At 48.4% G+C, this 24,770-nt stretch overlaps 1 protein-coding gene across 3 annotated transcripts in view; it reads right to left on the bottom strand.

Moving 5' to 3' along the window:
• The window catches only part of LOC139235573 (lysyl oxidase homolog 3B-like), a 178,515-nt gene extending 160,220 nt beyond the window's left edge, over positions 1-18,295 (bottom strand). For all 3 annotated transcript variants that reach the window (XM_070866617.1, XM_070866620.1, XM_070866623.1), the window contains exons 1-2: positions 18,052-18,295; positions 3,877-4,170 (exon numbers count right to left, since the gene is read on the bottom strand). In XM_070866617.1, coding sequence (XP_070722718.1) covers positions 3,877-4,162 — 286 coding nt within the window. In that variant the 5' untranslated portion in view covers positions 4,163-4,170; positions 18,052-18,295. The remainder of the gene's footprint in view (positions 1-3,876; positions 4,171-18,051) is intronic.
• Between the last annotated feature and the right edge of the window lie 6,475 nt (positions 18,296-24,770).

Raw genomic sequence — 24,770 nt, 5'->3', positions numbered from 1 at the left:
TCCTGGAGTGTATTAGGGATGGTTTTCTCGACCAATATGTCGAAGAACCAACTAGAGAGCTGGCCATCCTAGACTGGGTGATGTGTAATGAGAAGGGACTATTTGGCAATCTTGTTGTGCGATGCCCCTTGGGGAAGAGTGACTATAATATGGTAGAATTCTTTATTAAGATGGAGAGTGACACAGTTAATTCAGAAACTAGGGTCCTAAACTTAAGGAAAGGTAACTTCGACGGTATGAGGCGTGAATTGGCTAGAATAGACTGGCGAGTGATACTTAAAGGGTTGACGGTGGATAGGCAATGGCAAACATTTATAGATCACATGGATGAACTTCAACAATTGTACATCCCTGTCTGGAGTAAAAATAAAAAGGGGAAGGTGGCTCAACCGTGGCTAACAAGGGAAATTAAGGATAGTGTTAAGGAAGAGGCATATAAATTGGCCAGAAAAAGCAGCAAATCTGAGTACTGGGAGAAATTTAGAATTCAGCAGAGGAGGACTAAGGGTTTAATTAAGAAGGGGAAAATCGAGTACGAGAAGAAGCTTGCCGGGAACATAAAAACGGACTGCAAAAGCTTCTATAGATATGTGAAGAGAAAAAGATTAGTGAAGACAAACGTAGGTTCCTTGCAGTTGGATTCAGGTGAATTTATAATAGGGAACAAAGAAAAGGCAGACTAATTGAACAAATACTTTGGTTCTGTCTTCACGAAGAAATACACCAATAACCTTCCGGAAGTACTCGGGGATCGAGGGTCTAGTGAGAAGGAGGAACTGAAGGATATCCTTATTAGGTGGGAAATTGTGTTAGGGAAATTGATGGAATTGAAGGCCATCAAATCTTTCCTTCAGGCACTTTACAGCCTTCTGGTCTCAACATCGAGTTCAACCATTTCAGAGCGTAACCGCTGCCAATCTTTGGCTCCCTTCACCCCCCCAGCCACCCCCCCACCCCCCCCCCCCCCCGCGCCCCCTCCCCCCCATCTTATGTTTTTTTTTCCTCTTTGTCTCCAATGACAGCTGGTCATTACTATACCATTCACACCCTATCTAGACAAATGTTTTTCTAACGCCTGCCATTACCATTTCAATTCGGCCCATCATCCCTTTTGTCTCTAATCTCTCCTGCCTTCCACCCTATCACAGACTTTCCCTTTTATTCTATCTTCCTCTCCCCCTTTCAGTACTTAAGAATGTGTTCTTTTCAAACACTCTCCAGTTCTGACAAAGGGGCGTCGACCCGAAACGTTAACTCTGTTTCTCTCTCCACAGATGTTGAGATTTCCAGCATTCTGCTTTTATTTCAGATTCTAGCATCCGCAGTATTTTGCTTTTGTTTTTCCTAGAATGGTACCAGGGAAGAGGGACCTCAGTTATGTGAATACACTGGAGAAGCTGGAGTTGTTCTCCTCAGAACAGAGAAGACTAAGAGGAGATTTGATAGAGTAATATATCCAATGCCAGTTCGTTGGATATATTCAAGAGGGAGTTAGATATGGCTCGTACGGCTAAAGGGATCAAGGGGTATGGAGAGAAAGCAGGAAAGGGGTACTGAGGTGAATGATCAGCCATGATCTTATTGAATGGTGGTGCAGGCTCAAAGGGCCGAATGGCCTACTCCTGCACCTATTTTCTATGTTTCTAAATAAGGAGAGACTGTTTGCAGTGGCAGGAGGCTCAGTAACTGGAGAGCACAGATTGAAGGTGATTGACAAATGAACCAGAGGGGAGATGAGGAATTTTGTTCACACAGCGAGTTGTTGTGATCGGGAACGCGCTGCCTGAAAGGGCGATGGGAGCAGATTCAATCGTAACTTTCAATTGGGAATTGGATAAATACTCGAAGGGGTAATATTTACAGGGTTATGGGGAAAGAGCGGGGGGGAGTGGGACTAATTGGAGAGCTCTACTAAAGATCTGTCAAGGTACGATGGTCAGACAGGTGAGCAGATACAGTTTAATGTGGATACACGTGAGGTTATATATTCTGGCTGCACAAACAGAGAATGGGCGTACACATTAGGTGAAAAGCAACTGAAGGGAGTGGATGAACAAAGAGTCAGGGGTTCAAACGCAGAATTCTCTGAAAATGTGTGTGTCAGTAGATAAAGTCATAAAAAGGGCCAATGGAATTTGAGGTTTTATAAATAGGGCCACAGAGTTCAAGAGTAAAGAATTAGTGATAATTTGTACAAAACATTGGTTAAGACTGTGCAGTTTTGGGAGCCCCATTAGTCTACAGGAACTATAGGCCAGTTAGCCTGACACCAGTAGTATACTATCATCTGTTATTAGGGGCGTGGTAACAAGGCACTTAGAAATTCATAATATGGTTAGGCAGAGTCAACATGCTTTTCTGAAAGGGAAATCATCCTTGATTTGGGTGTCCTCGTGCAAAACACACAGAAAGCTAGCGGGCACAGCAAGCCACAAGGAAGGCCAATGGCATCTTGGCCTTTATTGCAAAGGATTTGGCGTACAAGAGAAAGGAAGTCTTACTGCAACAGTACAGGGCCTTGGTGAGACCACACCTGGAGTATTGTGCACAGTTTTGGTCTTATCTAAAGAGGATATACTTGCCTTGGAGGCAGTACAACAAAGGTTCACTAGATTCCTGGGATGAGAGGCCTGTCCTGTGCAGAGAGATTGAGTAGAATGGGCCTATACTGTCTGGAGTTTAGATGAATGGGAGGTGATCTCATTGAAACATGAGATTCTGAGGAGGATTGAAAGGATGTTTCCCCCGGGCTGGAGAGTCTAGAACTAGGGGGGTCACAGTCTCAGAATAAGGGGTCGGTCATTTAAGACTGAGATGAGGAGGAATTTCTTCACTCAGAGGGTGGCGAATCATTGGAATTCTCTGCCCCAGAGGGCTGTGGATGCTGAGTCTCTGAGTATATTCAAGGCTGAAATCGATAGATTTTTGGAGTCTAGGGGAACCGAGGGATATGGAGATTGTGCGGGAAAGTGGAGCTGAGCTCGAAGATCACCCATGATCTTATTGAATGGCAGAGCAGGCTCGAGGGGCCATGTGGTCTACTCCTGCTCCTAATTCTTATGTATAGACAGGACATTAAAGCCATTGAGTCGAACAGTGTAGATTCATCAGGATGATGTCAAGGACGAGAAACTACAGTTATAAGGAATGATTCGAGATGCTTGTTTCATTAGAGTGAATAGGAAAAGACTTTTCCTCTGATTGGGGAGTCCGTGACGAGGAGTCATCAATCGAAAAGTTTTCGGACACATTCTTGCTCATTCATAATCATACCCAGTCCCCGGGTGTTGTGGGGGAAAAGCGGGTGGAGAGGGACTTTAAAAAAAGAATCATTCACGGGATGTGGGCGTCGCTGGCAAGGCCGGCATTTATTGCCCATCCCTAATTGCCCCGTGAGAAGGTGGTGGTGAGCTGCCTTCTTGAACCGCTGCAGTCCGTGTGGTGAAGGTGCTCCCACAGTGCTGTTAGGGAGGGAGTTCCAGGATTGTGACCCAGCGACGATGAAGGAACGGCCGATATATTTCCAAGTCAGGATGGTGTGTGACTCGGAGGGGAACGTGGAGATGATGGTGTTCCCATGCACCTGCTGCCCTTGTCCTTCTAGGCGGTAGAGGTGACGGGTTTGGGAGATGACACCAAAGAAGCACCAATTGAATAAGCTCTTCTACGGAGAAATGATGGGCCGAATGGCCTCCTGCTGTGCTGTGTGATTCTAAGGGAGGACCTTAAGCTCTGGATGTGGGTGTCAGGGGGATGGATTTTTTGCTTTGGGTCCCACTGATTGTTTCTCTCCGGGATGCGCGTTAGAGGGAGGGGTCCCCGGGGTGAGACGGAAGGGGGGTCCCCGGGGTCTGCGGAACACCCGCCAGGGCTCACCTGTGCCTTTGCCGTACTTGGCGCTGTGCGTCCACCCCGTGGCGGACGTGAATCCCATCATCCGGCACAGAACATCCGCGTTCTCCAGCTTGAAGTCGTCGTCGCAGATCGTCCCCCACTCTCCCTCGTAGAAGACCTCCACTCGCCCCTCGTTGTGCTTGCGGGGGTAGCCCGACATTCGGACCCCCACCTTCTCCAGCTGGGGGGGCGCCCGCGTGGTCCGCTGGCCACACGCCGCCAGTACCCACATCACGAGGATCGTCAGTGTGGCTCGAGTGAGCTGCATCTCGCACCCTATCAGCATGGACATCCGGGCAGGGGGAGGGAGGGGGGAGAGAGGGAGCAGGGGGAGAGAGGTGGGGAGGGAGGTGGCAGAGAGAGAGGGAGGGAGTGAGGTGGGGAGGAGGGAGAGGGAGTGGAAGGGAGGGGAGGGAGTGGAAGGGAGGGGAGGGAGAGGGGGGGAGGTGGAGGAGGGGAAGATGAAGGGAGTGAGGGAGGAGTAGAGGGGAGGAATGAGAAGGGAGGAGGAGGGAGGAATGGAGGGAGGGAATGGGGAGGGAGAGAGGGAGGGAGAGAGTGAGGGATGGAGCGAGGAAGTGAGGGTGGGAGGGAGGAGTGGAGGGGAGGAATGAGAAGGGAGGAGGATGGAGGGAGGGGATGGGGAGGGAGAGAGTGAGGGATGGAGTGAGGAAGTGAGAGTGGGAGGGAGGAATGGAGGGGAGGAATGAGAAGGGAGGAGGATGGAGCGAGGGGATGGGAAGGAGAGAGTGAGGAATGGAGTGAGGAAGCGAGGGCGGGAGGAAGGGATGGATGAGGGGGAAGGAAAGGAAAGAAGGGAAGTTGAGGGGTGTAAGGGAGGAGGGGAGGAATGAGAAGGAAGGAGGAAGGGAGAGTGTGAAGGATGGAGTGAGGGAGGTAGGGAGTGAAGATTGAGGAACGAGAAGGGAGGGAGGAGAAGGGAGGGATGTGAGGGGATGGAGGGAATGAGTGGGAGATGGGGAGGAACGAGATGGGAGGGGACAGTGCGGGATGGAAGGTGGGAGAGAGAGATGGAGGGAGGGAAGGAGGAATGAAGGGAGGGAGAGAGGGAGTAAGGAAAAGGAGGAAATATTCAGTAATGGTATTTTCAATTAGTATCGGTCGGATCAAACCTCGGTGCGGCTCAAATCCACATAGTAAAGGAAGATCTGCATTTCTATAGCGCCTTTCATGACCATGGGATGTCCCAAAGCGCTTTACAGCCAATGAAGTACTTTTGGAGTGTAGTCACTGTTGTAATGTGGGAAACACGGCAGCCAACTTGCGCACAGAAAGCTCCCACAGACAGCAATGTGATGATGACCAGATAATCTGTTTTAGTGATGTTAATTGAGGGATAAATATTGGACCCAGGATACCAGAGAGAACTCCCCCGCTCTCCTAAAGAAAGCATGGATTAACTGCCCTCTGACATCACTGCTGTTTGTGGGATCTCATTGTGCACAAAGTGATAGCCGTCATGAAAAAGTCAATTTTTTAAAGGAGCATCGCGATTTGTAACTTCCCCTTCCCCCTCCCTCAGTTTTGGCCCCTTCTCTCCCGAAGTGCGTGTATTCTTGCTGGGGTCCAGACCCCCCCCCCCCCCCCCGGTTACCCTCTCCCAAGCACCCGTGCTTTGTGTGTGAGCGTTAGCAGACCCTTCGCCCGGACTCAGTCAAGCCCAGTCCATGAGCTGACCTGAGCCCCTCACACTCGCCTCATCCAGTGGTTCAATAACATAAGAACATAAGCATTAGGAGCAAGAATCGGCCATTCGGCCCCTCGAGCCTGCTCCGCCATTCAATCAGATCATGGCCGATCTTCGACCTCAACTCCACTTTCCCGCCCGATCCCCATATCCCTCGATTCCCTTGGAGTACAAATATCTGTATATCTCAACCTTGAACATACTCAACGCAAGATGCTCAACAAAAATATATTCCAGTGAAAAAGAAGGGCGGTAAGAGAAGGGATAACCAGCCGTGGATAACCAAGGAAATAAAGGAGAGTATCAAATTAAAGACCAATGCGTATAAGGCGGCCAAGGTTAGTGGGAAACTAGAAGATTGGGAAAATTTTAAACGACAGCAAAGAATGACTAAGAAAGCAATAAAGAAAGGAAGATAGATAACGAAAGTAAACTTGCGCAAAACATAAAAACAGATAGTAAAAGCTTTTACAGATATATAAAACGGAAAAGAGTGACTAAAGTAAATGTTGGTCGCTTAGAAGATGAGAAGGGGGATTTAATAATGGGAAATGTGGAAATGGCTGAGACCTTAAACAATTATTTTGCTTCGGTCTTCACAGTGGAAGACACAAAAACCATGCCAAAAATTGCTGGTCACAGGAATGTGGGAAGGAAGGACCTTGAGACAATCACTATCACTAGTGGGGTAGTGCTGGACAGGCTAATGGATCTCAAGTCCCCTGGTCCTGATGAAATGCATCCCAGGGTATTAAAAGAGATGGCGGAAGTTATAGCAGATGCATTCGTTATAATCTACCAAAATTCTCTGGACTCTGGAGAGGTACCATCGGATTGGAAAGCAGCTAATGTAACGCCTCTGTTTAAAAAAGGGGGCAGACAAAAGGCAGGTAACTATAGGCCAGTTAGTTTAACATCTGTAGTGGGGAAAATGCTTGAAGCTATCATTAAGGAAGAAATAGCGGGACATCTAGATAGGAATAGTGCAATCAAGCAGACGCAGCATGGATTCATGAAGGGGAAATCATGTTTAACTAATTTACTGGAAGTCTTTGAGGATATAACGAGCATGGTGGATAGAGGTGTACCGATGGATGTGGTGTATTTAGATTTAAAAAAGGCATTCGATAAGGTGCCACACAAAAGGTTACTGCAGAAGATAAAGGTACGCGGAGTCAGAGGAAATGTATTAGCATGGATAGAGAATTGGCTGGCTGACAGAAAGCAGAGAGTCGGGATAAATGGGTCCTTTTCGGGTTGGAAATCGGTGGTTAGTGGTGTGCCACAGGGATCGATGCTGGGACCACAACTGTTTACAATATACATAGATGACCTGGAAGAGGGGACAGAGTGTAGTGTAACAAAATTTGCACATGACACAAAGATTAGTGGGAAAGCGGGTTATGTAGAGGACACAGAGAGGCTGCAAAGAGATTTAGATAGGTTAAGCGAATGGGCTAAGGTTTGGCAGATGGAATACAATGTCGGAAAGTGTGAGGTCATCCACCTTGGAAAAAAAAACAGTAAAAGGGAATATTATTTGAATGGGGAGAAATTACAACATGCTGCGGTGCAGAGGGACCTGGGGGTCCTTGTGCATGAAACTCTTTTGAGTTAACCTGCAGAAACATAAAACATTAAAACCATGCCACCCGACCTGGGTGACACAGCAGACATTTTCAAGGCCCCTTTTTTTTTTGGTTTTTGGTTTTTTTTTTTGGGGCGCTAAAATCAAATTTTTCCAGTGCCCCCTATAAAAGGGAAGGGGGACACTAAAAGCACCGGCAATGAAAACAAATTAAACTTTAAAACGTAAAATCAAATTAAAATTTGGTTGCCGGGCGTGATGATGCACTCCAGTCCCTCCGGTGCCCACCTCTCGCGGAAGGCCGCGAGCGTACCGGTGGACACCGCGTGCTCCATCTCCAAGGACACCCTGGACCGGATGTAAGAGCGGAAGAGAGGCAGGCAGTCAGGTTGAACGACCCCCTCGACCGCCCGCTGCCTGGACCGGCTGATGGCACCCTTGGCCGTGCCCAGGAGCAGTCCTACGAGGAGGCCTTCGGACCTACCCGCTCCCCTCCGCACAGGGTGCCCAAAGATCAGGAGAGTGGGACTGAAGTGCAGCCAGAATTTCAGGAGCAGCCCCTTCAAATAATAAAACAGGGATCCCAAAAAGTTAGTTTGCAGGTGCAGCAGGTAATCAGGAAGGCGAATGGAATGTTGGCCTTCATTGCGAGAGGGATGGAGTACAAAAGCAGGGAGGTCCTGCTGCAGCTGTACAGGGTATTGGTGAGGCCGCACCTGGAGTACTGCGTGCAGTTTTGGTCACCTTACTTAAGGAAGGATATACTGGCTTTGGAGGGGGTACAGAGACGATTCACTAGGCTGATTCCGGAGATGAGGGGGTTACCTTATGATGATAGATTGAGTAGACTGGGTCTTTACTCGTTGGAGTTCAGAAGAATGAGGGGTGATCTTATAGAAACATTTAAAATAATGAAAGGGATAGACAAGATAGAGGCAGAGAGGTTGTTTCCACTGGTCGGGGAGACTAGAACTAGGGGGCACAGCCTCAAAATACGGGGGAGCCAATTTAAAACCGAGTTGAGAAGGAATTTCTTCTCCCAGAGGGTTGTGAATCTGTGGAATTCTCTGCCCAAGGAAGCAGTTGAGGCTAGATCATTGACTGTATTCAAATCACAGATAGATAGATTTTTAACCAATAAGTGAATTAAGGATTACGGGGAGAGGGCGGGTAAGTGGAGCTGAGTCCACGGCCAGATCAGCCATGATCTTGTTGAATGGCGGAGCAGGCTCGAGGGGCTAGATGGCCTACTCCTGTTCCTAATTCTTATGTTCTTATAACTGAGTATCCACAGCCCTCTGGGGCAGAGAATTCCAGGTTTAGCTCACCCTACCCTGGTAACCCGGGGAGGCAGAGGTGAAGGCGGACTGAGCAGATCACCTCTCCCAGTTGGCAGAGTAAATTCTGATTCTGTCACTTCCCGTAACACAGCATCAAACCCCCAACACACCAACCCACCTCCCCCACCCCACCCCTCCACACCACCCCTACCCCCCCACCCACCTCCAACCCCACCCCACCCCCCAACGGAGACAGAGACAGAGACAGACAGAGAAAGCAAGCGAGAAAAACAAAGAGAGCGAGCAAGAGAGATAGAGAGCGAGGAGAGAGAATCAGAGAGAGGGAGAGACAGAGGAAGAGAGAGAAAGACAGAGAGCAAGCGAGAGAGACAGAGAGAGAGCGAGAAAGAGAGAGAAACAGAGACAGAGAGAGAGACAGATAGAGAGACAGAGAGAGAGAGACAGTGTAAGACAGAGAGTCAAAGAGACAGAGAGAAGACGCATGATGAAACCAGTAGCTGACAAGATAGCACAGTGCGAGCAGGCTGCGTGTTACGGCCTGCCCGGGGACTCGCTGAATGCAGTATATTTACTGTCCAAGTTGTGTCAGAGTGTGTTGCAGTGAGGCTAGGTTTGGGAATACCAAGCCAGTGCGGCCAGTGAGAGTGTAAACAAGCAGCGTGTTGTCCTGGGCTCAGGCACACAGCCAGGACAGACTGCCTCTCGCCCAGGCCACCCCCCTCAGGGAGTTCCTTTGGAAAGCAGTGACAGGATCGGTCCACGTCAGCATGGATTTATGAAAGGGAAATCATGCTTGACGAATCTTCTGGAATTTTTTGAGGATGTATCTAGCAGAGTGGACAAGGGAGAACCAGTGGATGTGGTGTATTTGGACTTTCAAAAGGCTTTTGACAAGGTCCCACACAAGAGATTGGTGTGCAAAATCGAAGCACATGGTATTGGGGGTAATGTATTGACGTGGATAGAGAACTGGTTACCAGGCAGGAAGCAGAGAGTCGGGATCAACGGGTCCTTTTCAGAATGGCAGGCAGTGACTAGTGGGGTGCCGCAGGGCTCAGTGCTGGGACCCCAGCTCTTTACAATATACATTAACAATTTAGATGAAGGAATTGAGTGTAATATCTCTAAGTTTGCAGATGACACTGAGCTGGATGGTGGTGTGAGCTGTGAGGGGGACGCTGAGATGCTGCAGGGTGACTTGGACAGGTTAGGTGAGTGGGCAAATGCATGGCAGATGCAGTATAATGTGGATAAATGTGAGGTTATCTATTTTGGGGGCAAAAACACGAAGACAGAATATTATCTGAATGGCGGCAGATTAGGAAAAGGGGATATGCAACAAGACCTGGGTGTCATGGTTCATCAGTCATTGAAAGTGGGCATACAGATACAGCAGGCGGTGAAGAAGGCAAATGGTACATTGGCCTTCATAGCTAAGGGATTTGAGTATAGGAGCAGGGAGGTCTTACTGCAGTTGTACAGGGCCTTAGTGAGGCCTCACCTGGAATATTGTGTTCAGTTTTGGTCTCCTAATCTGAGGAAGGATGTTCTGGCTATTGAGGGAGTGCAGCAAAGGTTCACCAGACTGATTCCAGGGATGGCTGGACTGACATATGAGGAGAGACTGGATCAACTGGGCCTTTATTCACTGGAGTTTAGAAGGATGAGAGGGGATCTCATAGAAACTTATAAGATTTTGACGGGATTGGACAGGTTAGTCTTAGGATGAGGGGTAGGCCATTTAGGACTGAGATGAGGAGAAACTTCTTCACTCAGAGAGTTGTTAACCTGTGGAATTCCCTACTGCAGAGAGTTGTTGATGCCAGTTCATTGGATATATTCAAGAGGGAGTTAGATGTGGCCCTTACGACTAAGGGGATCAAGGGGTATGGAGAGAAAGTGGGAAATGGGTACTGAGGGAATGATCAGCCATGATCTTATTGAATGTCGGTGCAGGCTTGAAGGGCGAAATGGCCTATTCCTGCACCTATTTTCTATGTTTCTATGTTTCCCAGTGCAGCAACCCATGGTCACAACAACAGAAAACAGCCCCAGCATCAGTCACCACAACCGCACCGCCATGCTGAAGAAGGAGAGAAAGAAAGGCCTTGCATTTATACAAGACCTCAGGACATCCCACAGCATGTTACAACCAATTAAGTACTGGCAGTAATTGCTGAAACACAGCAGACAATTTGTGCACAGCAAGTTCCCACAAACTGCAATGTGATATTGCAGCACAGAATGATACAGCACAGGAAGCCATTCGGCCCATCGTGCCTGTGACGGCTCTTTGGTGGAGCGATCTAATCAGTCCCACTCCCCCACTCTTTCCCCATAGCCCTACAAATGTTTCCTTTTCAAGTATTTATCCAATTCCATTTTAAAGTCACTATTGAATCTGCTCCCACCGCCCTTTCAGGCAGCGCGTTCCAGATCACAACAACTCGCTGCGTAAACAAAATTCCTCATCTCCTCCTCTGGTTCTTTTGCCAATCACCTTAAATGTATTCTCTGGTTACCGACCATCCTGCCATTGGATACAGTTTCTCTGTATTTACTCTCTCAAAACCCTCAGGATTTTGAACACCTCTATTAAATCTCCCCTTAACCTTCTCTGCTCTAAGGAGAACAACCCCAACTTCTCCAGTCTTTACACATAACTGAGGTCCCTCATCCCTAGAATCATTCCTGTAAACCTCCTCGGCACCCTCTCCAAGGCCATCACATCCTTCTTAAAGTGCGGTGCTCAGCATTGGATACAATACCCCAGCTCAGGTCTAACCAGTAATCTGCTTTTTAGTGGTGTGGGTTGAGGGATGAATATTGGCCTGGACACCGGGGATAACTCCCCTGCTCTTCTTCGAAATAGTGCCATGGGGAGAGAGTGGACGGGGCCTCGGTTTAATGTTTCATCCCAAAAAACGGCACTTCCGACAGTGCAGCACTCCCTCAGTACCGCCCCTCCGACAGTGCAGCGCTCCCTCAGTACTGCCCCTTCGATAGTGCAGTGCTCCCTCAGTACTGCCCCTCCAACAGTGCAGCGCTCCCTCAGTACTGCCCCTCAGACAATGCAGCATCCCTCAGTACCGCCTCCGACAGTGCGGCACTCCCTCAGTACTGCCCCTCCGACAGTGCGGCGCTCCCTCAGTACTGCCCCTCCGACAGTGCGGCGCTCCCTCAGTACTGCCCCTCCGACAGTGCGGCGCTCCCTCAGTACTGCCCCTCCGACAGTGCGGCGCTCCCTCAATACTGCCCCTCCGACAGTGCGGAGCTCCCTCAGTACTGTCCCTCTGACAGTGCAGCACTCCCTCAGTACTGCCCCTCCGACAGTGCGGTGCTCTCTCAGCACTGCCCCCCCGACAGTGCGGTGCTCCCTCAGTACTGCCCCTCTGACAGTGCGGTGCTCCCTCAGTACTGCCCCTCCAACAGTGCGGCGCTCCCTCAGTACTGCCCCTCCGACAGTGCGGTGCTCCCTCAGTATTGCCCCTCTGACAGTGCGGTGCTCCCTCAGTACTGTCCCTCCGACAGTGCGGTGCTCCCTCAGTACTGTCCCTCCGACAGTGCAGTGCTCCCTCAGTACTGCCCCTCCGACAGTGCGGCGCTCCCTCAGTACTGCCCCTCCGACAGTGTGGTGCTCCCTCAGTACTGCCCCTCTGACAGTGTGGTGCTCCCTCAGCACTGCACTGGGAGTGTCAGCCTGGATTCTGTGCTCATGTCCCTGGAGTGGGTCTTGAACCCACGAGCTTCTGACCCTGAGGTGAAAGTGCAGCCACTGAGCCAGGGCTGACACAGAGCAGCTGTCAGGTCAGATAATGCCGGAGGTGGAGGCGAGATAGAAGTTTGGTATAAGAAAGATAAAGCGGCAGAACGATCATAACACAACGTGCCATAATAAATCATTTCTCTTCGTGTTGTCTGCTTTGGACCCCTTCTAACGAGGGCTGCCTCCACTCTGCACACTCCCAGCGAGGAGAGCTGTCCGGGAGCACTTGTTGGTGACATTGTGGGCCTCTAGTATCTGATTTTCTGCCCTGTGATTCTGGTGCAAAGATTCAAAGCCTGTCTTATCTGCAACGCCAGGGACTTCGGAACCCGATCAATGAGGGGCTTGTGTCTGTGTTTCACAGAATGACCCACTGACCTGTGCACTCGAGTGCAGCCCACCCAGAGGGAGGGCCGGAGTCAGGAGTGGGGAACAGGGAATCCAGTTGTCAGAGAGAGTTGCCATTAATGCCCTGATTCTGGCGGAATGCAGAACAAGTAGCATCCTGCTCTCTTTAAAGTTCATTCTCGGGATGTGGGCGTCGCTGGCAAGGCCGGCGTTTAATGCCCATCCAAAGATCGATAGATTTTGGGATCTTGAGGGAATCAAGGGATATGGGGACAGTGCAGGACAGTGGAGTTGAGGTAGAAGATCAGCCATCATCAATCATCACATGCTCTAGGGATGGCCTCCTCCTGTTCCTGTGTAACGGGCTCGAGGGGCTGAATGGCCTCCTCCTGTTCCTGTGTAACAGGCTCGAGGGGCTGAATGGCCTCCTCCTGTTGCTGTGTAACAGGCTCGAAGGGTAGAATGGCCTCCTCTTGTTCCTGTGTAATAGGCTCAAGGTGCTGAATGGGCCTCCTGTTCCTGTGTAACAGGCTCGAGGGGCTGAATGGCCTCCTCCTGTTCCTGTGTAACAAGCTCGAGGGGCTGAATGGCCTCCTCCTGTTCCTGTGTAACAGGCTCGAGGGGCTGAATGGCCTCCTCCTGTTGCTGTGTAACAAGCTCGAGGGGCTGAATGGCCTCCTCCTGTTGCTGTGTAACAGGCTCGAGGGGCTGAATGGCCTCCTCCTGTTCCTGTGTAACAAGCTCGAGGGGCTCAATGGCCTCCTCCTGTTCCTGTGTAACAGGCTCGAGGGGCTGAGCGGGCCTCCTCCTGTTCCTATTATAGAATCACAGAATGATACAGCACAGAGGAGGAAAAGTTCCAGGGATATGGGGAAAGAGCAGGACTAACTGGATTGCTCTTCGAAAGGGCTGGCGCAGACTCGATGGGCCGAACGGCCCCCTTTACTACTCTATGATTCTAAGAAGGAGGTCATTTGGCCCATTGTGCCTGTGCCGGCTCTTTGGAAGAGCTGTCCGATGTGTTCTGAGAAAGCTAGGTTCTGGTTCTGAAAGAATAAAGACCAAGAGGTGCCCCCCTCCTTCTCCACAGGTCCATCGACAGGGCTCTCTCTGCTGGCTGATGAATCTTTCCAGTGGAAGCCAGTTAGCTCTCCAGTCCAGGGAATAACCTACCCGACTGTGTGCGTATTTGCTAACGTCAGCCCAGCCCAGAGACAAGGAGCTGTCTATTCTCCAGTGCCGTTTAGCACGGAACATTCCATCCACTTCCAGCCACTACTTGACTCATTTACACTGCCCGCTTCAGAACTTTTCCCTGGCATCTCATTCCTGAACCCAGTTCCCCTTTGCGTGGAAACATCCGCCCCACTTTCCTTCTTCTCACTCCTTACATCCTCGTTGTTAACTCGGGATTTCCATCGAGTCTACAGCACAGAAACAGGCCATTCGGCCCAACTGGTCCGTGGCTGTTGTAATGTATTGGTTTCATGGGTTCTTTGCTTAAGAATTCATAGCAACACATTGCTTTTAAGAACGAGTTGGTTTATTAGCTAAAGGTTTAACAATCACACTACACATTACCAGTTCATCCACCAGGCTCACAACCACCTGCCTCATCGTGGATCCCCTGAACCCAACTGGCTGGGGTTTTATTAAGAACATAAGAAATAGGAACAGGAGTAGGCCATACGGCCCCTCGAGCCTGCTCCGCCATTCAATAAGATCATGGCTGATCTGATCATGGACTCAGCTCCACTTCCCCGCCCGCTCCCTATAACCTTTCACTCCCTTATCATTCAAAAATCCATCTGTCTCTATCTTAAATATATTCAATGACCCAGTCTCCACAGCTCTCTGGGGCAGTGAATTCCATAGACTTACAACCCTCAGAGAAGAAATTTCTCCTCATCTCAGTTCTAAATGGGCGGTCCCTTATTCTTAACACTATGCCCCCTAGTTCTAGATTCCCTCACGAGTGGAAACATCCTCTCTGCATCCACCTTGACGAGCCCCCTCAGTATCTTATATATTTCAATAAGATCACTTCTCATTCTTCTGAACTCTAATGAGTACAGGCCCAACTTGCTCAACCTTTCTTCATAAGTCAACCCCCTCATCTGAGGAATCAGCCGAGTGAACCTTCTCTGAACAGCCTCCAATGCAAGTATATCCTTTCATAAATACGGAGACCAAAATTGTACGCAGTACTCCAGGTGTGGCCTCACCAATAACCTATCTTGTTAAGTCTTGAGTCTTGTGAACATCACGTGACTGGCTAAGTCACTCTCAACTCAACAGCTCTACAAAACCTGCGAGCATACTCACCGGTGCATACATTACGCTGGTCTTTATACTCCACACAGGCCTCCTCCCACTCGAATCACCTCTCCCCCCGCCCCCTCCATATCCCGCTAGCCCCTTCTCCCTCATGTATCAAGCCTCCCCTTAAATGCATCAATGAATCACAGAAAGATACAGCACAGGAGGTCATTCGGCCCATCGAATCTGTGCCGGATTGCTGAAAGAGTGATCTAATCAGTCCCACTTGCCTGCCCTTTCCTCATAACCATGCAAATGTTCTCCTTTTCAAGTATTCATCCAGTTTCCTTTTGAAAGTTACTACTGAATCTGCTCCCACCGCCCTTTCAGGCAGCGCGTTCCAGATCACAACAACTCGCTGTGTAATCAAAATTCCTCATCTCGACTCTGGCTTTCCAGCCAATTATTTGAAATCCATGTCCTCTGGTCATCGCTTTCTGCTACAAATGCTCCACGTGACAGCGAGTTGCACATTCCCACCACTCTCTGTGCCAAGGAAGTCCTCCTGAATTCTTTCTTTGACCTGTCAGCGGCTAGCTTACATTTCTGCCCGCTTATTGTAGACTCAGCCACTGCCGGAACAGCCTCCCCACATCCACCCTATCGAACTGGTTGCCTAGACTGACAGCCATCACATCCAGTCTCTTGGAAATCCCAAACAGATACTTGACTGGGTTGAAGTCTGTTGTCACACCAGAACAGGAGGAGGCCATTCAGCCCCTCCAGCCTGTTCCGCCATTTAATTAGATCACGGCTGATCTGTATCTTAACTCCATCTACCCGCCTTGGTTCCGTAACCTTTAATACCTTTATCTAAAAAATATAGCAATCTCAGTTTTGAAATTTACAATTGACCCCCAGCCTCAATACCTTTTCAGGGGAGAGAGTTCCAGATTCCCACTGCCCTTTGTGTGAGAAGTGCTTCCTGACATCACCCTGAACGGCCTGGCTCTAGTTTTAAGGTTACGCCCCCTTGTTCTAGACTCCCCCCACCAGAGGAAATAGTTTTCCTCGATCGACCCCATCAACTCCTCTTGCCATTGTAAACACCGCGGTTTGATCACCCCTTAATCTTCTACACTCAGGGGAATACAAGCCTAGTCTGGTCAACCTGTCCTCATAATTTAACCCTTTTAGCCCCGGTATCATCCTGGTGAATCTGAGCTGCCCCCCCCCCCCCTCCGAAGACCAATATAACCTTCCTGAGGGGCGGGGCCCAGGATTGAACGCAATTACTGCAGACGGGGTCTGACCAGAGCTCTGTACAACTGGAACATAACTTTCAGCAATCTTGTATTCCACACCCCTTGAGACACTCTGCTTCTCTCTGGCCCCTAATGTGAAATACTTTTAAAGCCCTCAGTAATCGGAGAGAAGGCGGTTGTTGGCTTGGTTGTTTTGGCACAGTCACTGCCTCCTTATTTTATATTTCCAACATCTCCTAGCTTTGCTGCCGGGAGAGTGTGGGACTGTCGCTCCTGTCCGAAAGCGGCTGGCTCTCGCTGTGATTACTGTCCTACGGGGGGGACAGTAATCACATTACTGTCCTATCGGTACCTCACCCCAAGGACCCGTGCTTCGCACAGGAGCCTCGGTGCTGAGAGGGCAGGCCGGAGACTGTAAGTTCAAACCCCCACCAGGGAACGTTGTGAGATTGAAGGCAATAAATCAGATCATTTGTGAGCTGCCACCAGACAAAGACCATTGAAATCCACCGGAGTGTTGTAAAAATCCAACTGGTTCACTAACGTCCTTCCCCGGTTACACTACACGGGACTCGAGTCTGGCACTACGTGGTTAACTCAATGCCCTCGGAAGTGGCCTCACAAGTCACTCAGTTATCTGAAAAACAAGGGATGGGAAAACCATGTTCCAGCATCACTGGAGAGTGAGCAGGATCCCTAGTGTGTGTGTGTGTGGTAGTGAGTGTGTATCAGTCCCCTGTGTGTGTGTGTGTGTGTATCAGTCCCCTGTGTGTGTGTTAGTGTATATGTGTGTGCATGTGTGTTAGCGTGTGTATCAGTCCCCCTGTGTGTTAGTGTGTGCATCAGTCCCCTGTGTGTGTGTTAGTGTGTGTGTGTGTGTGTATCAGTCCCCTGTGTGTGTGTGCATCAGTCCCGTGTGTGTGTGTGTGTATCAATCCTCTGTGTGTGTGTCTTTCTTGGCTCAGTGGGCAGCACCCTCACCTCTGAGTTGTAGGTTCAAGTCCCACTCCAGAGACTTGAGCACATAAAATCCTGGCTGACACTCCCAGTGCCAGTGCTGAGGGAGTGCTGCAGTTCCGGAGGTGCCGTCTTTCGGATGAGATATTAAACCGATGGCCCGTCTGGGGCACAATTTCAAAGAAGAGCAGGGGAGTTATCCCCTGGGGCCCAATATTTATCCCTCAGCCAACATCACTGATAAAACGGATTATCTCATTGCTATTTGTAGGAACTTGATGTGCGCAAATTGGCTGACGAGGTTTCCTATATTACAACAGTGACTACACTTCAAAAGTACTTCATTGGCTGTAAAGCGCTTTGTGACTTTCTCTGGCCATGTCTCTCTCTCTCTCCAGCTATATCACATTCTCTCTCACTCTCCCTCCCTCTGTCTCTGTCACTCTGTCTCTCTCTCCCTTTGTCTCACTCTCTCTCCCTCTATCTGTCACTTTGCCTCTCTCCCCCTCTGTCTGTCTGTCTCTCTCTCCCTCCCTCTGTCTCTGTCACTTTGCCTCTCTCTCTCTCCCTCCCTCTGTCACTCTGCCTCTGCCTCACTCTCTATATCTTCCCTTAAGAATGGACTTTTCTCAGGCGGATGTGGACGGGATTTCTCGCTGGACTGTTCTTAAACAAAATCTAAGTTCGCTTTCACTCGGCCCTGAATTGGTCTGAAACACCCTCCCTGACCTGGTTATCGAACATTAATAAAATAAATAACACCCAGTGATGACCCGGGTTAAAATCCGATGCAAGTTAAAATTTCCATTCTGACCTTTGCGTCTGAACGGGACTGAAATAAATAAATAGTTCGGATAAAGAACGCTCCCTAAAAAGAAACAGATTAAACTGCATGCGCCTGTGTACAGTTTCGAAGTCAGTTAGAATAGTTTTAGATGAGAAAAATACTTGTGTCAATATCTTACCTGACTTGGGAAACTTTTCCAAACTTTTCCTGGTCCCCAGCCGACTCTGTCTGACTTCTAATTCTCGCTCTCTCTCTCTCTCCAAGATCTCACATTTTTCTCTCCGCTCAGGATGACTGCTGTCAGGACTGAGGGGGCAGAGCTAACTCAAGTGGGCGGCTCAGAGGGGGCAGAGAGAGGAAACATTCAAAAACGGGGAGGAATCAGTTATTTTTGTGATTCTACAACTCTAGTATTGCTTTACATTGGCATTACACTCACATAAAGACCTTATAATATGGGAAAGGGCGGAGAAGCACTCGCCATCCACTCGTCATGTGGGGCAAGTGTGTGGGGGCTGGAGAAATGATGAACGTGATTGAAGGGGTTTTGACAAGAGCAGATGGGGAAGAACTGTTTCCAGTGGCAGGAGGGTTGGTAACCAGAGGACACAGATTAAAGATCCCTGGGAAAAGAAGCAGAGGGGGAGATGAGGAGAAATGTTTTTAAGCAGGGAGTTGTGATCTGGGGGAGCAGATTCCACAGTAACTTTCAAAATGGAATTGGATAAATTCTTGAAATGGGGGGAATTTGCAGGGGGGGGGGAGTGGGTCTAATTGGATAGACCATAAGAAACAGGAGTAGGAGTAGGTCATACGGCCCCTCGAGCCTGCTCCACCATTCAATAAGATGGCTGATCTGATCATGGACTCAGCTCCACTTCACTGCCCGATCCCCATAACCCTTTACTCCCTTATCGCTCAAAAATCTGTCTATCTCTGCCTTAAATATATTCAATGAACCAGCCCGCACAGCTCCCTGAGGCAGCGAATTCCACAGATTTACAACCCTCAAAGAAGAAATTCCTCATCTGTTTTAAATGGACGGCCCCTTATTCTAAGATTATGTCCCCCAGTTTCAGTTTCCTCTATGAGTGGAAATATCCTCTCTGCATCCACCTTGTCGAGCCCCCTCACTATCTTATAATTTTCAATAAGATCATCTCTTTCTTCTGAACTCCAATGAGCACAGGCCCAACCTACTCAACCTCTCCTCATAAATCAACCCCTCATCTCCAGAATCAACCTAGTGAACCTTCTCTGAACTGCCTCCAATGCAAGTATATCCTTCCTTAAATATGGAGACCATTGAAAGAGATAGCTCTTTCAAAGTGCCGGCACAGGCACGATGGGCCGAATGACCTCCTTCTGTGCTGTGCGATTCTGTGAGGCGTTGAACCGAGGCCCCGTCTGCTCACTCAGGTGGATCCCACGGCTACTATTGGAAGCAGAGCAGGGGAGTGGTGAGATGTGGGAGGTACAAGGAATGATTCCATGGTCCCAGTGCACAGCGGCCAGCACCACTGCTTGTACCTTGATATCACGATATTGAGTTGAGCCACCTTGCACTATGTAAACATTGCACGATGCGTGGGGAGAGATTCACCCGTGGCAGCTCACCAAGTGCCCTGTGGAGCCAAGGGGCTCTGTGCTGGAGGGGGAGGGGGGTGTGATGAAGGAGGACGGACACCCCAGCCAAGTCCAGTGCCCTGGAGGTCTCCCTGCTCACCTGGATGGTGCAGACTCAACAATAACTGGTTGACACAATTCAGGACGGAGCAGTTACATAAGAACATAAGAAATAGGAGTAGGAGCAGGAGTCGGCCATTCGGTCCCTCGAGCTTGCTCTGCTATTTAATAAGATCATGGCTGATCCGATCATGGACTCAGTTCCACTTCCCTGCCCGCTCCCCAGAACCCCTTATCGGTTAAGAAACTGTCTATCTCTTGTCTTAAATTTATTCAATGTCCCAGCTTCCACAGCTCTCTGAGGCAGTGAATTCCACAGATCCACAACCCTCTGAGAGAAGAAATGTCTCTTCATCTCAATTTTAAATGGGCGGCCCATTATTCTAAGATTATGCCCCCTAGTTCTAGTCTCCCCTATCAGTTGAAACATCCTCTCGGCATCCACCTTGTCGAGCCCCCTCATAATCTTTATGTTTCAATAAGATCACCTGAATTCCAATGAGTAGAGGCCCAACCTACTCAACCTTTCCTCATAAGTCAACCCCTTCATCCCCAGAATCAACCTAGTGAACCTTCTCTGAACTGCCTCCAAAGCAAGTATATCCTTTCTTAAATATGGAAACCAAAATTGCACGCAGTATTCCAGGTGTGACCTCACCGATACCCTGTATAACTGTAGCAAGACTTCCCTGCTTTTATACTCCATTCCCCTTGCAATAAAGGCCAAGATACCATTGGCCTTCCTGATCACTTGCTGTACCTGCATACTAACTGTTGTATATGCAGACTATGGATGTACTCTCTGTGTAGTCACTGTATGGTTGCATAAGATGGAGACTTGTTTACCTGATGTACTATCAATAAGGTTTACACTGTGTATATACATGCTGGCACCACTAGAGGGTGCAACTGGTGGAGACCGGGGGTTTCTTGCCCTGGTGGCAGGGCCCAGTATAAAAGGCTGCACACAATGCTTGTGCCTCACTCTGGAGTTTGGAATAAAGGACCAAGGTCACTACAGTTTGAATACAACACATTGCCTCGTGGAGTCATTCATCGGTACATTACAGACACAATACTAACCTTTTGTGTTTCACGCACCAGGATCGCCAGGTCCCACTGTACAGCAGCACTTTGTAATTTTTCTCTATTTAAATAAAAGCTTGCCTTTGATTTTTTTCTGCCAAAGTGCATGACCTCACACGTTCCAACATTATACGTCATCTACCAAATTTTTGCCCACTCACTTAGCCTGTCTATGTCCTTTTTCAGGTTTTTTGTGTCCTCCTCACACATTGCTTTTCCTCCCATCTTTGTATCTTCAGCAAACTTGGCTACGTTATACTCAGTCCCTTCATCCAAGTCGTTAATATAGATTGTAAATAGTTGGGGTCCCAGCACTGATCCCTGCAGCACCCCACTAGTTACTGGTTGCCAACCCGAGAATGAACCTTTATCCCGACTCTGTTTTCTGTAAATTAGCCAATCCTCTATCCATGCTAATATATTGCCCCCAACCCCGTGAACTTTTATCTTGTGCAGTAACCTTTTATGTGGCACCTTGTCAAATGCCTTCTGGAAATCCAAATACACCACATCCACTGGTTCCCCTTTATCCACCCTGTTCGTTACATTCTCAAAGAATTCCAGCAAATTTGTCAAACATGATTTTCCCTTCATAAATCCATGCTGACTCTGCTTGGCTGCATTATGATTTTTGAAATATCCTGCTACTGCTTCCTTAATAATGGACTCCAGCATTTCCCCAATGACAGATGTTAGGCTAACTGGTCTATAGTTTCCTACTTTCTGTCTCCCTTCTTTCTTAAATAAGGGTGTTACATTTGTGGTTTTCCAATCCGCTGGGACCTCCCCAGAATCCAGGGAATTTTGGTAGATTACAAACAATGCATCCACTATCCCTGCAGCCACTTTTTTTAAGACCCTAGGATGCAGGCCATCAGGTCCAGGGGACTTGTCCGCCTTTAGTCTCATTAGTTTGCCTCGTACTTTTTCTCTCATGATAGTGCTTATTTTAAGTTCCCCTCCCTGCCAATAGGCCCTTGATTATCAATTATTGGGATGCTTTTAGTGTCTTCTACCATAAAGACAGATACAAAATATTTGTTCAAAGTCTCTGCCATTTATGTTTCCCATTATTAATTCCCCAGTCTCATCCTCTAAGGGACCAGTGTTTACTTTAGCTATTCTCTTCCTTTCTATATACCTGTAGAAGTTCCTACTGTCTGTTTTATATTTCTTGCTAGTTTACTCTCATAAGCTATCTTCTCTCTCATTATCATTTTTTTAGTCATCCTTTGCTGACCAAAAGCTTGGTCAAAGAGATAGGTTTTCAGGAGCGTCTTAAAGGAGGAAAGAGAGGTAGAGAGGCAAAGAGATTTAGGGAGGAAATTCCAGAGCTTAGGGCCCAGGCAGCTGAAGGCATGACCACCAATGGTGGAACGATTATAATCGAGGATGCTCAAGAGGCTGGAATCAGAGGAGCGCAGAGATCTCGGAGGGTTGTGTGGCTGGAGGAAATTACAAAAATAGGGAGTATTTGAAAACAAGGATGAGAATATTAAAATCGAGGCATTGCATAACTGGTAGGTCAGCAAGTACAGGAGTGATGAACTTGGCATTCGTTTAGACATGCGTAGCAGAATTTTGGATGACCCCAAGTATATGGAGGATAGAACTTAGGAGGCCAGCTAGAGGTGCATTGGAATAGGAAGTACCTTCATTGCATGGACCATGCCACCACCCAGGATGAATATATACTCCAGTATATAGACTGTGTTACTCCAGTGCAGAGGGGATATGACTGTCCTGTTGTTCTGTGATTGCAGATCCCATAGGCTACAATTATCATAATGATACATGCCACTAGTTGTGCTCATGTCAATTACTGTCCCAGACTGTTAGCCCAACTTCTACTTAGAAGACGGGAGAAAGGCACAAGATGTAAAGACATTAGAAAGGGTACAGAGGTGGTTTACCAGGCTGTTACAAATTGGAAAAGTTAGGACTGTTCTCCTTGGAACAAAGAAGGTTGCGAGGTGACCTAATAGAGGTTTTCAAGATGATGAGAGGTTTGGAGAGAGTAAAAAGGGGAAAGCTATTTCCTCTGGCGAATGGGTCAATAACCAAAGGTCATAGATTCAAAATCATTGGCAAAAGTTCTCGCGGGGAGATGAGCAGAATTGTTTTCACTCAGGAAGTTGTCGGGATCTGGAGCCTGAAAAGGTGGTGGAAACTGATTCTATAAATAATTTAAAAACAGAGTTGGACAGGTGCTGGAGGATGAGGAACTGACAGGGTTACGGACACAAAGCGGGGGCGTGGAACAAAGCACGATGCTTTTTCAAAGAGTCGGCACAGGCACAACGGGCCAAATGGCCTCCTTCTGTGCTGTAAGTTTCATAAGGTACACAACTCATACAGAAAGGACAGCCTCACTTGGTTATCCCTGGGACCTGTGCCAACATAAGAGTCAAGCAAGGGGTATGGAGAGAAAGCAGGAAAGGGGTACGGAGGGAATGATCAGCCATGATCATATTGAATGGTGGTGCAGGCTCAAAGGGCCGAATGGCCTACTCCTGCACCTATTTTCTATGTTTCAACCAGGGGAAGAAGTTGTGAGATTAGTCATCAGTCTCCTACTCTGACTTCATTCATTTCCAACTCAAAATCATTGGGCTCTTGCCTCGCCCCCACCACCATCCACCAATCAACCTTCTCTCCCACCGCCCTTCAAAGGCAAAATTGGTCTCTTCTTTCTGTTTCTCATCCTTTGCTCTATTCTCACAATCCTTCCCTTACATGGTTTCATGTCACGGAGCTGGGTTACTGCTATGTGGGTTGTTCAGATCTCAACAGATCCTGCCTAGCCTTGGCCACTCATTTCAGTAACATAGAGCCATAGAGCCACAGACGGGGGGGGGGGGGGGGGGGGGTGCTGCTGGGCGGAAAGGCACACAAGTATTTGCAGAAAAGATCCAATAAATGCAGGCAGACCGACACGTTCATTGCATCGGGATAGATTCTTCTTGTTTCCTCCACCTCCCCTCAGCCAGAACAGTAGAACCGGAGGACACGGCACGCACTCACATAAGAAATAGGAGCAGGAGTCGGCCATTTGGCTCGAGGTTATTCCGCCATTCAATAAGATCATGGCTGATCTGATCATGGGGTCAGCTCCACTTCCCCGTCCGCTCCCCTTTACTCCCTAATCGCTCAAAAATCTGTCTATCTCCGCCTTAAATATATTCAATGACCCAGCCTCCACAGTTCTCTGGGGTAGAGAATTCCACAGATTTACAACCCTCTGAGAGAAGAAATTCCTCCTCATCTCAGTTTTAAATGGGCGGCCCCTTATTCTGAGACTATGTCTCCTAGTTTTAGTTTCCCCATGAGTAGAAACATCCTCTCTGCATCCAGCTTGTCAAGCCTCCTCATTATCTTATATGTCTTGATAAGATCACCTCTCATTCTTCTGAACTCCAATAAGTATAGGCCCAACTTACTCAACCTTTCCTCATAAGTCACCCCTCATCTCCGGAATAAACCTAGTGAACCTTCTCTGAACAGCCTCCAATGCAAGTATATCCTTCCTTAAATACGGAGACCAAAACTGTACACAGTACTCCAGGTGTGGCCTCACCAATACCCTGTACAGTTGTAGCAGGACTTCTCTGCTTTTATACTCTATCCCCCTTGCAATAAAGGCCAACATTCCATTGGCCTTCCTGATTACTTGCTGTACCTGCATACTAAATTTTTGTGTTTCATGCACAAGGACCCCCAGGTCCCTCTGTACTGCAGCACTTGGCAATTTTTCTCCATTTAAATTATAATTTGTTTTTCCATTATTTCTACAAAAGTGGATAACCTCACATTTTCCCACATTATACTCCATCTGCCAGATTTTTGCCCACTCACTTAGCCTGTCTATATCCCTTTGCAGGTTTTTTGTGTCCTCCTCACAATTTACTTTCCCACCCATCTTTGTATCATCAGCAAACTTGGCTACATTACACTCGGTCCCTTCATCCAAGTCATTAATATAGATTGTAAATAGTTGAGGCCCCAGCACTGATCTCTGTGGCACCCCACTAGTTACTGATTGCCAACCGGAAAATCACCCATTTATCCCGACTCTCTGTTTTCTGTTAGTTAGCCAATCCTCTATCCATGCTAATATATTACCCC

Source organism: Pristiophorus japonicus, chromosome 2 (assembly GCF_044704955.1).
Source record: "Pristiophorus japonicus isolate sPriJap1 chromosome 2, sPriJap1.hap1, whole genome shotgun sequence".
In the NCBI taxonomy this organism is placed as follows: domain Eukaryota; kingdom Metazoa; phylum Chordata; class Chondrichthyes; family Pristiophoridae; genus Pristiophorus; species Pristiophorus japonicus.
The sequence above is the reverse complement of the archived record's forward strand: the minus strand, read 5'-3'. Positions and strand labels throughout refer to the sequence as shown.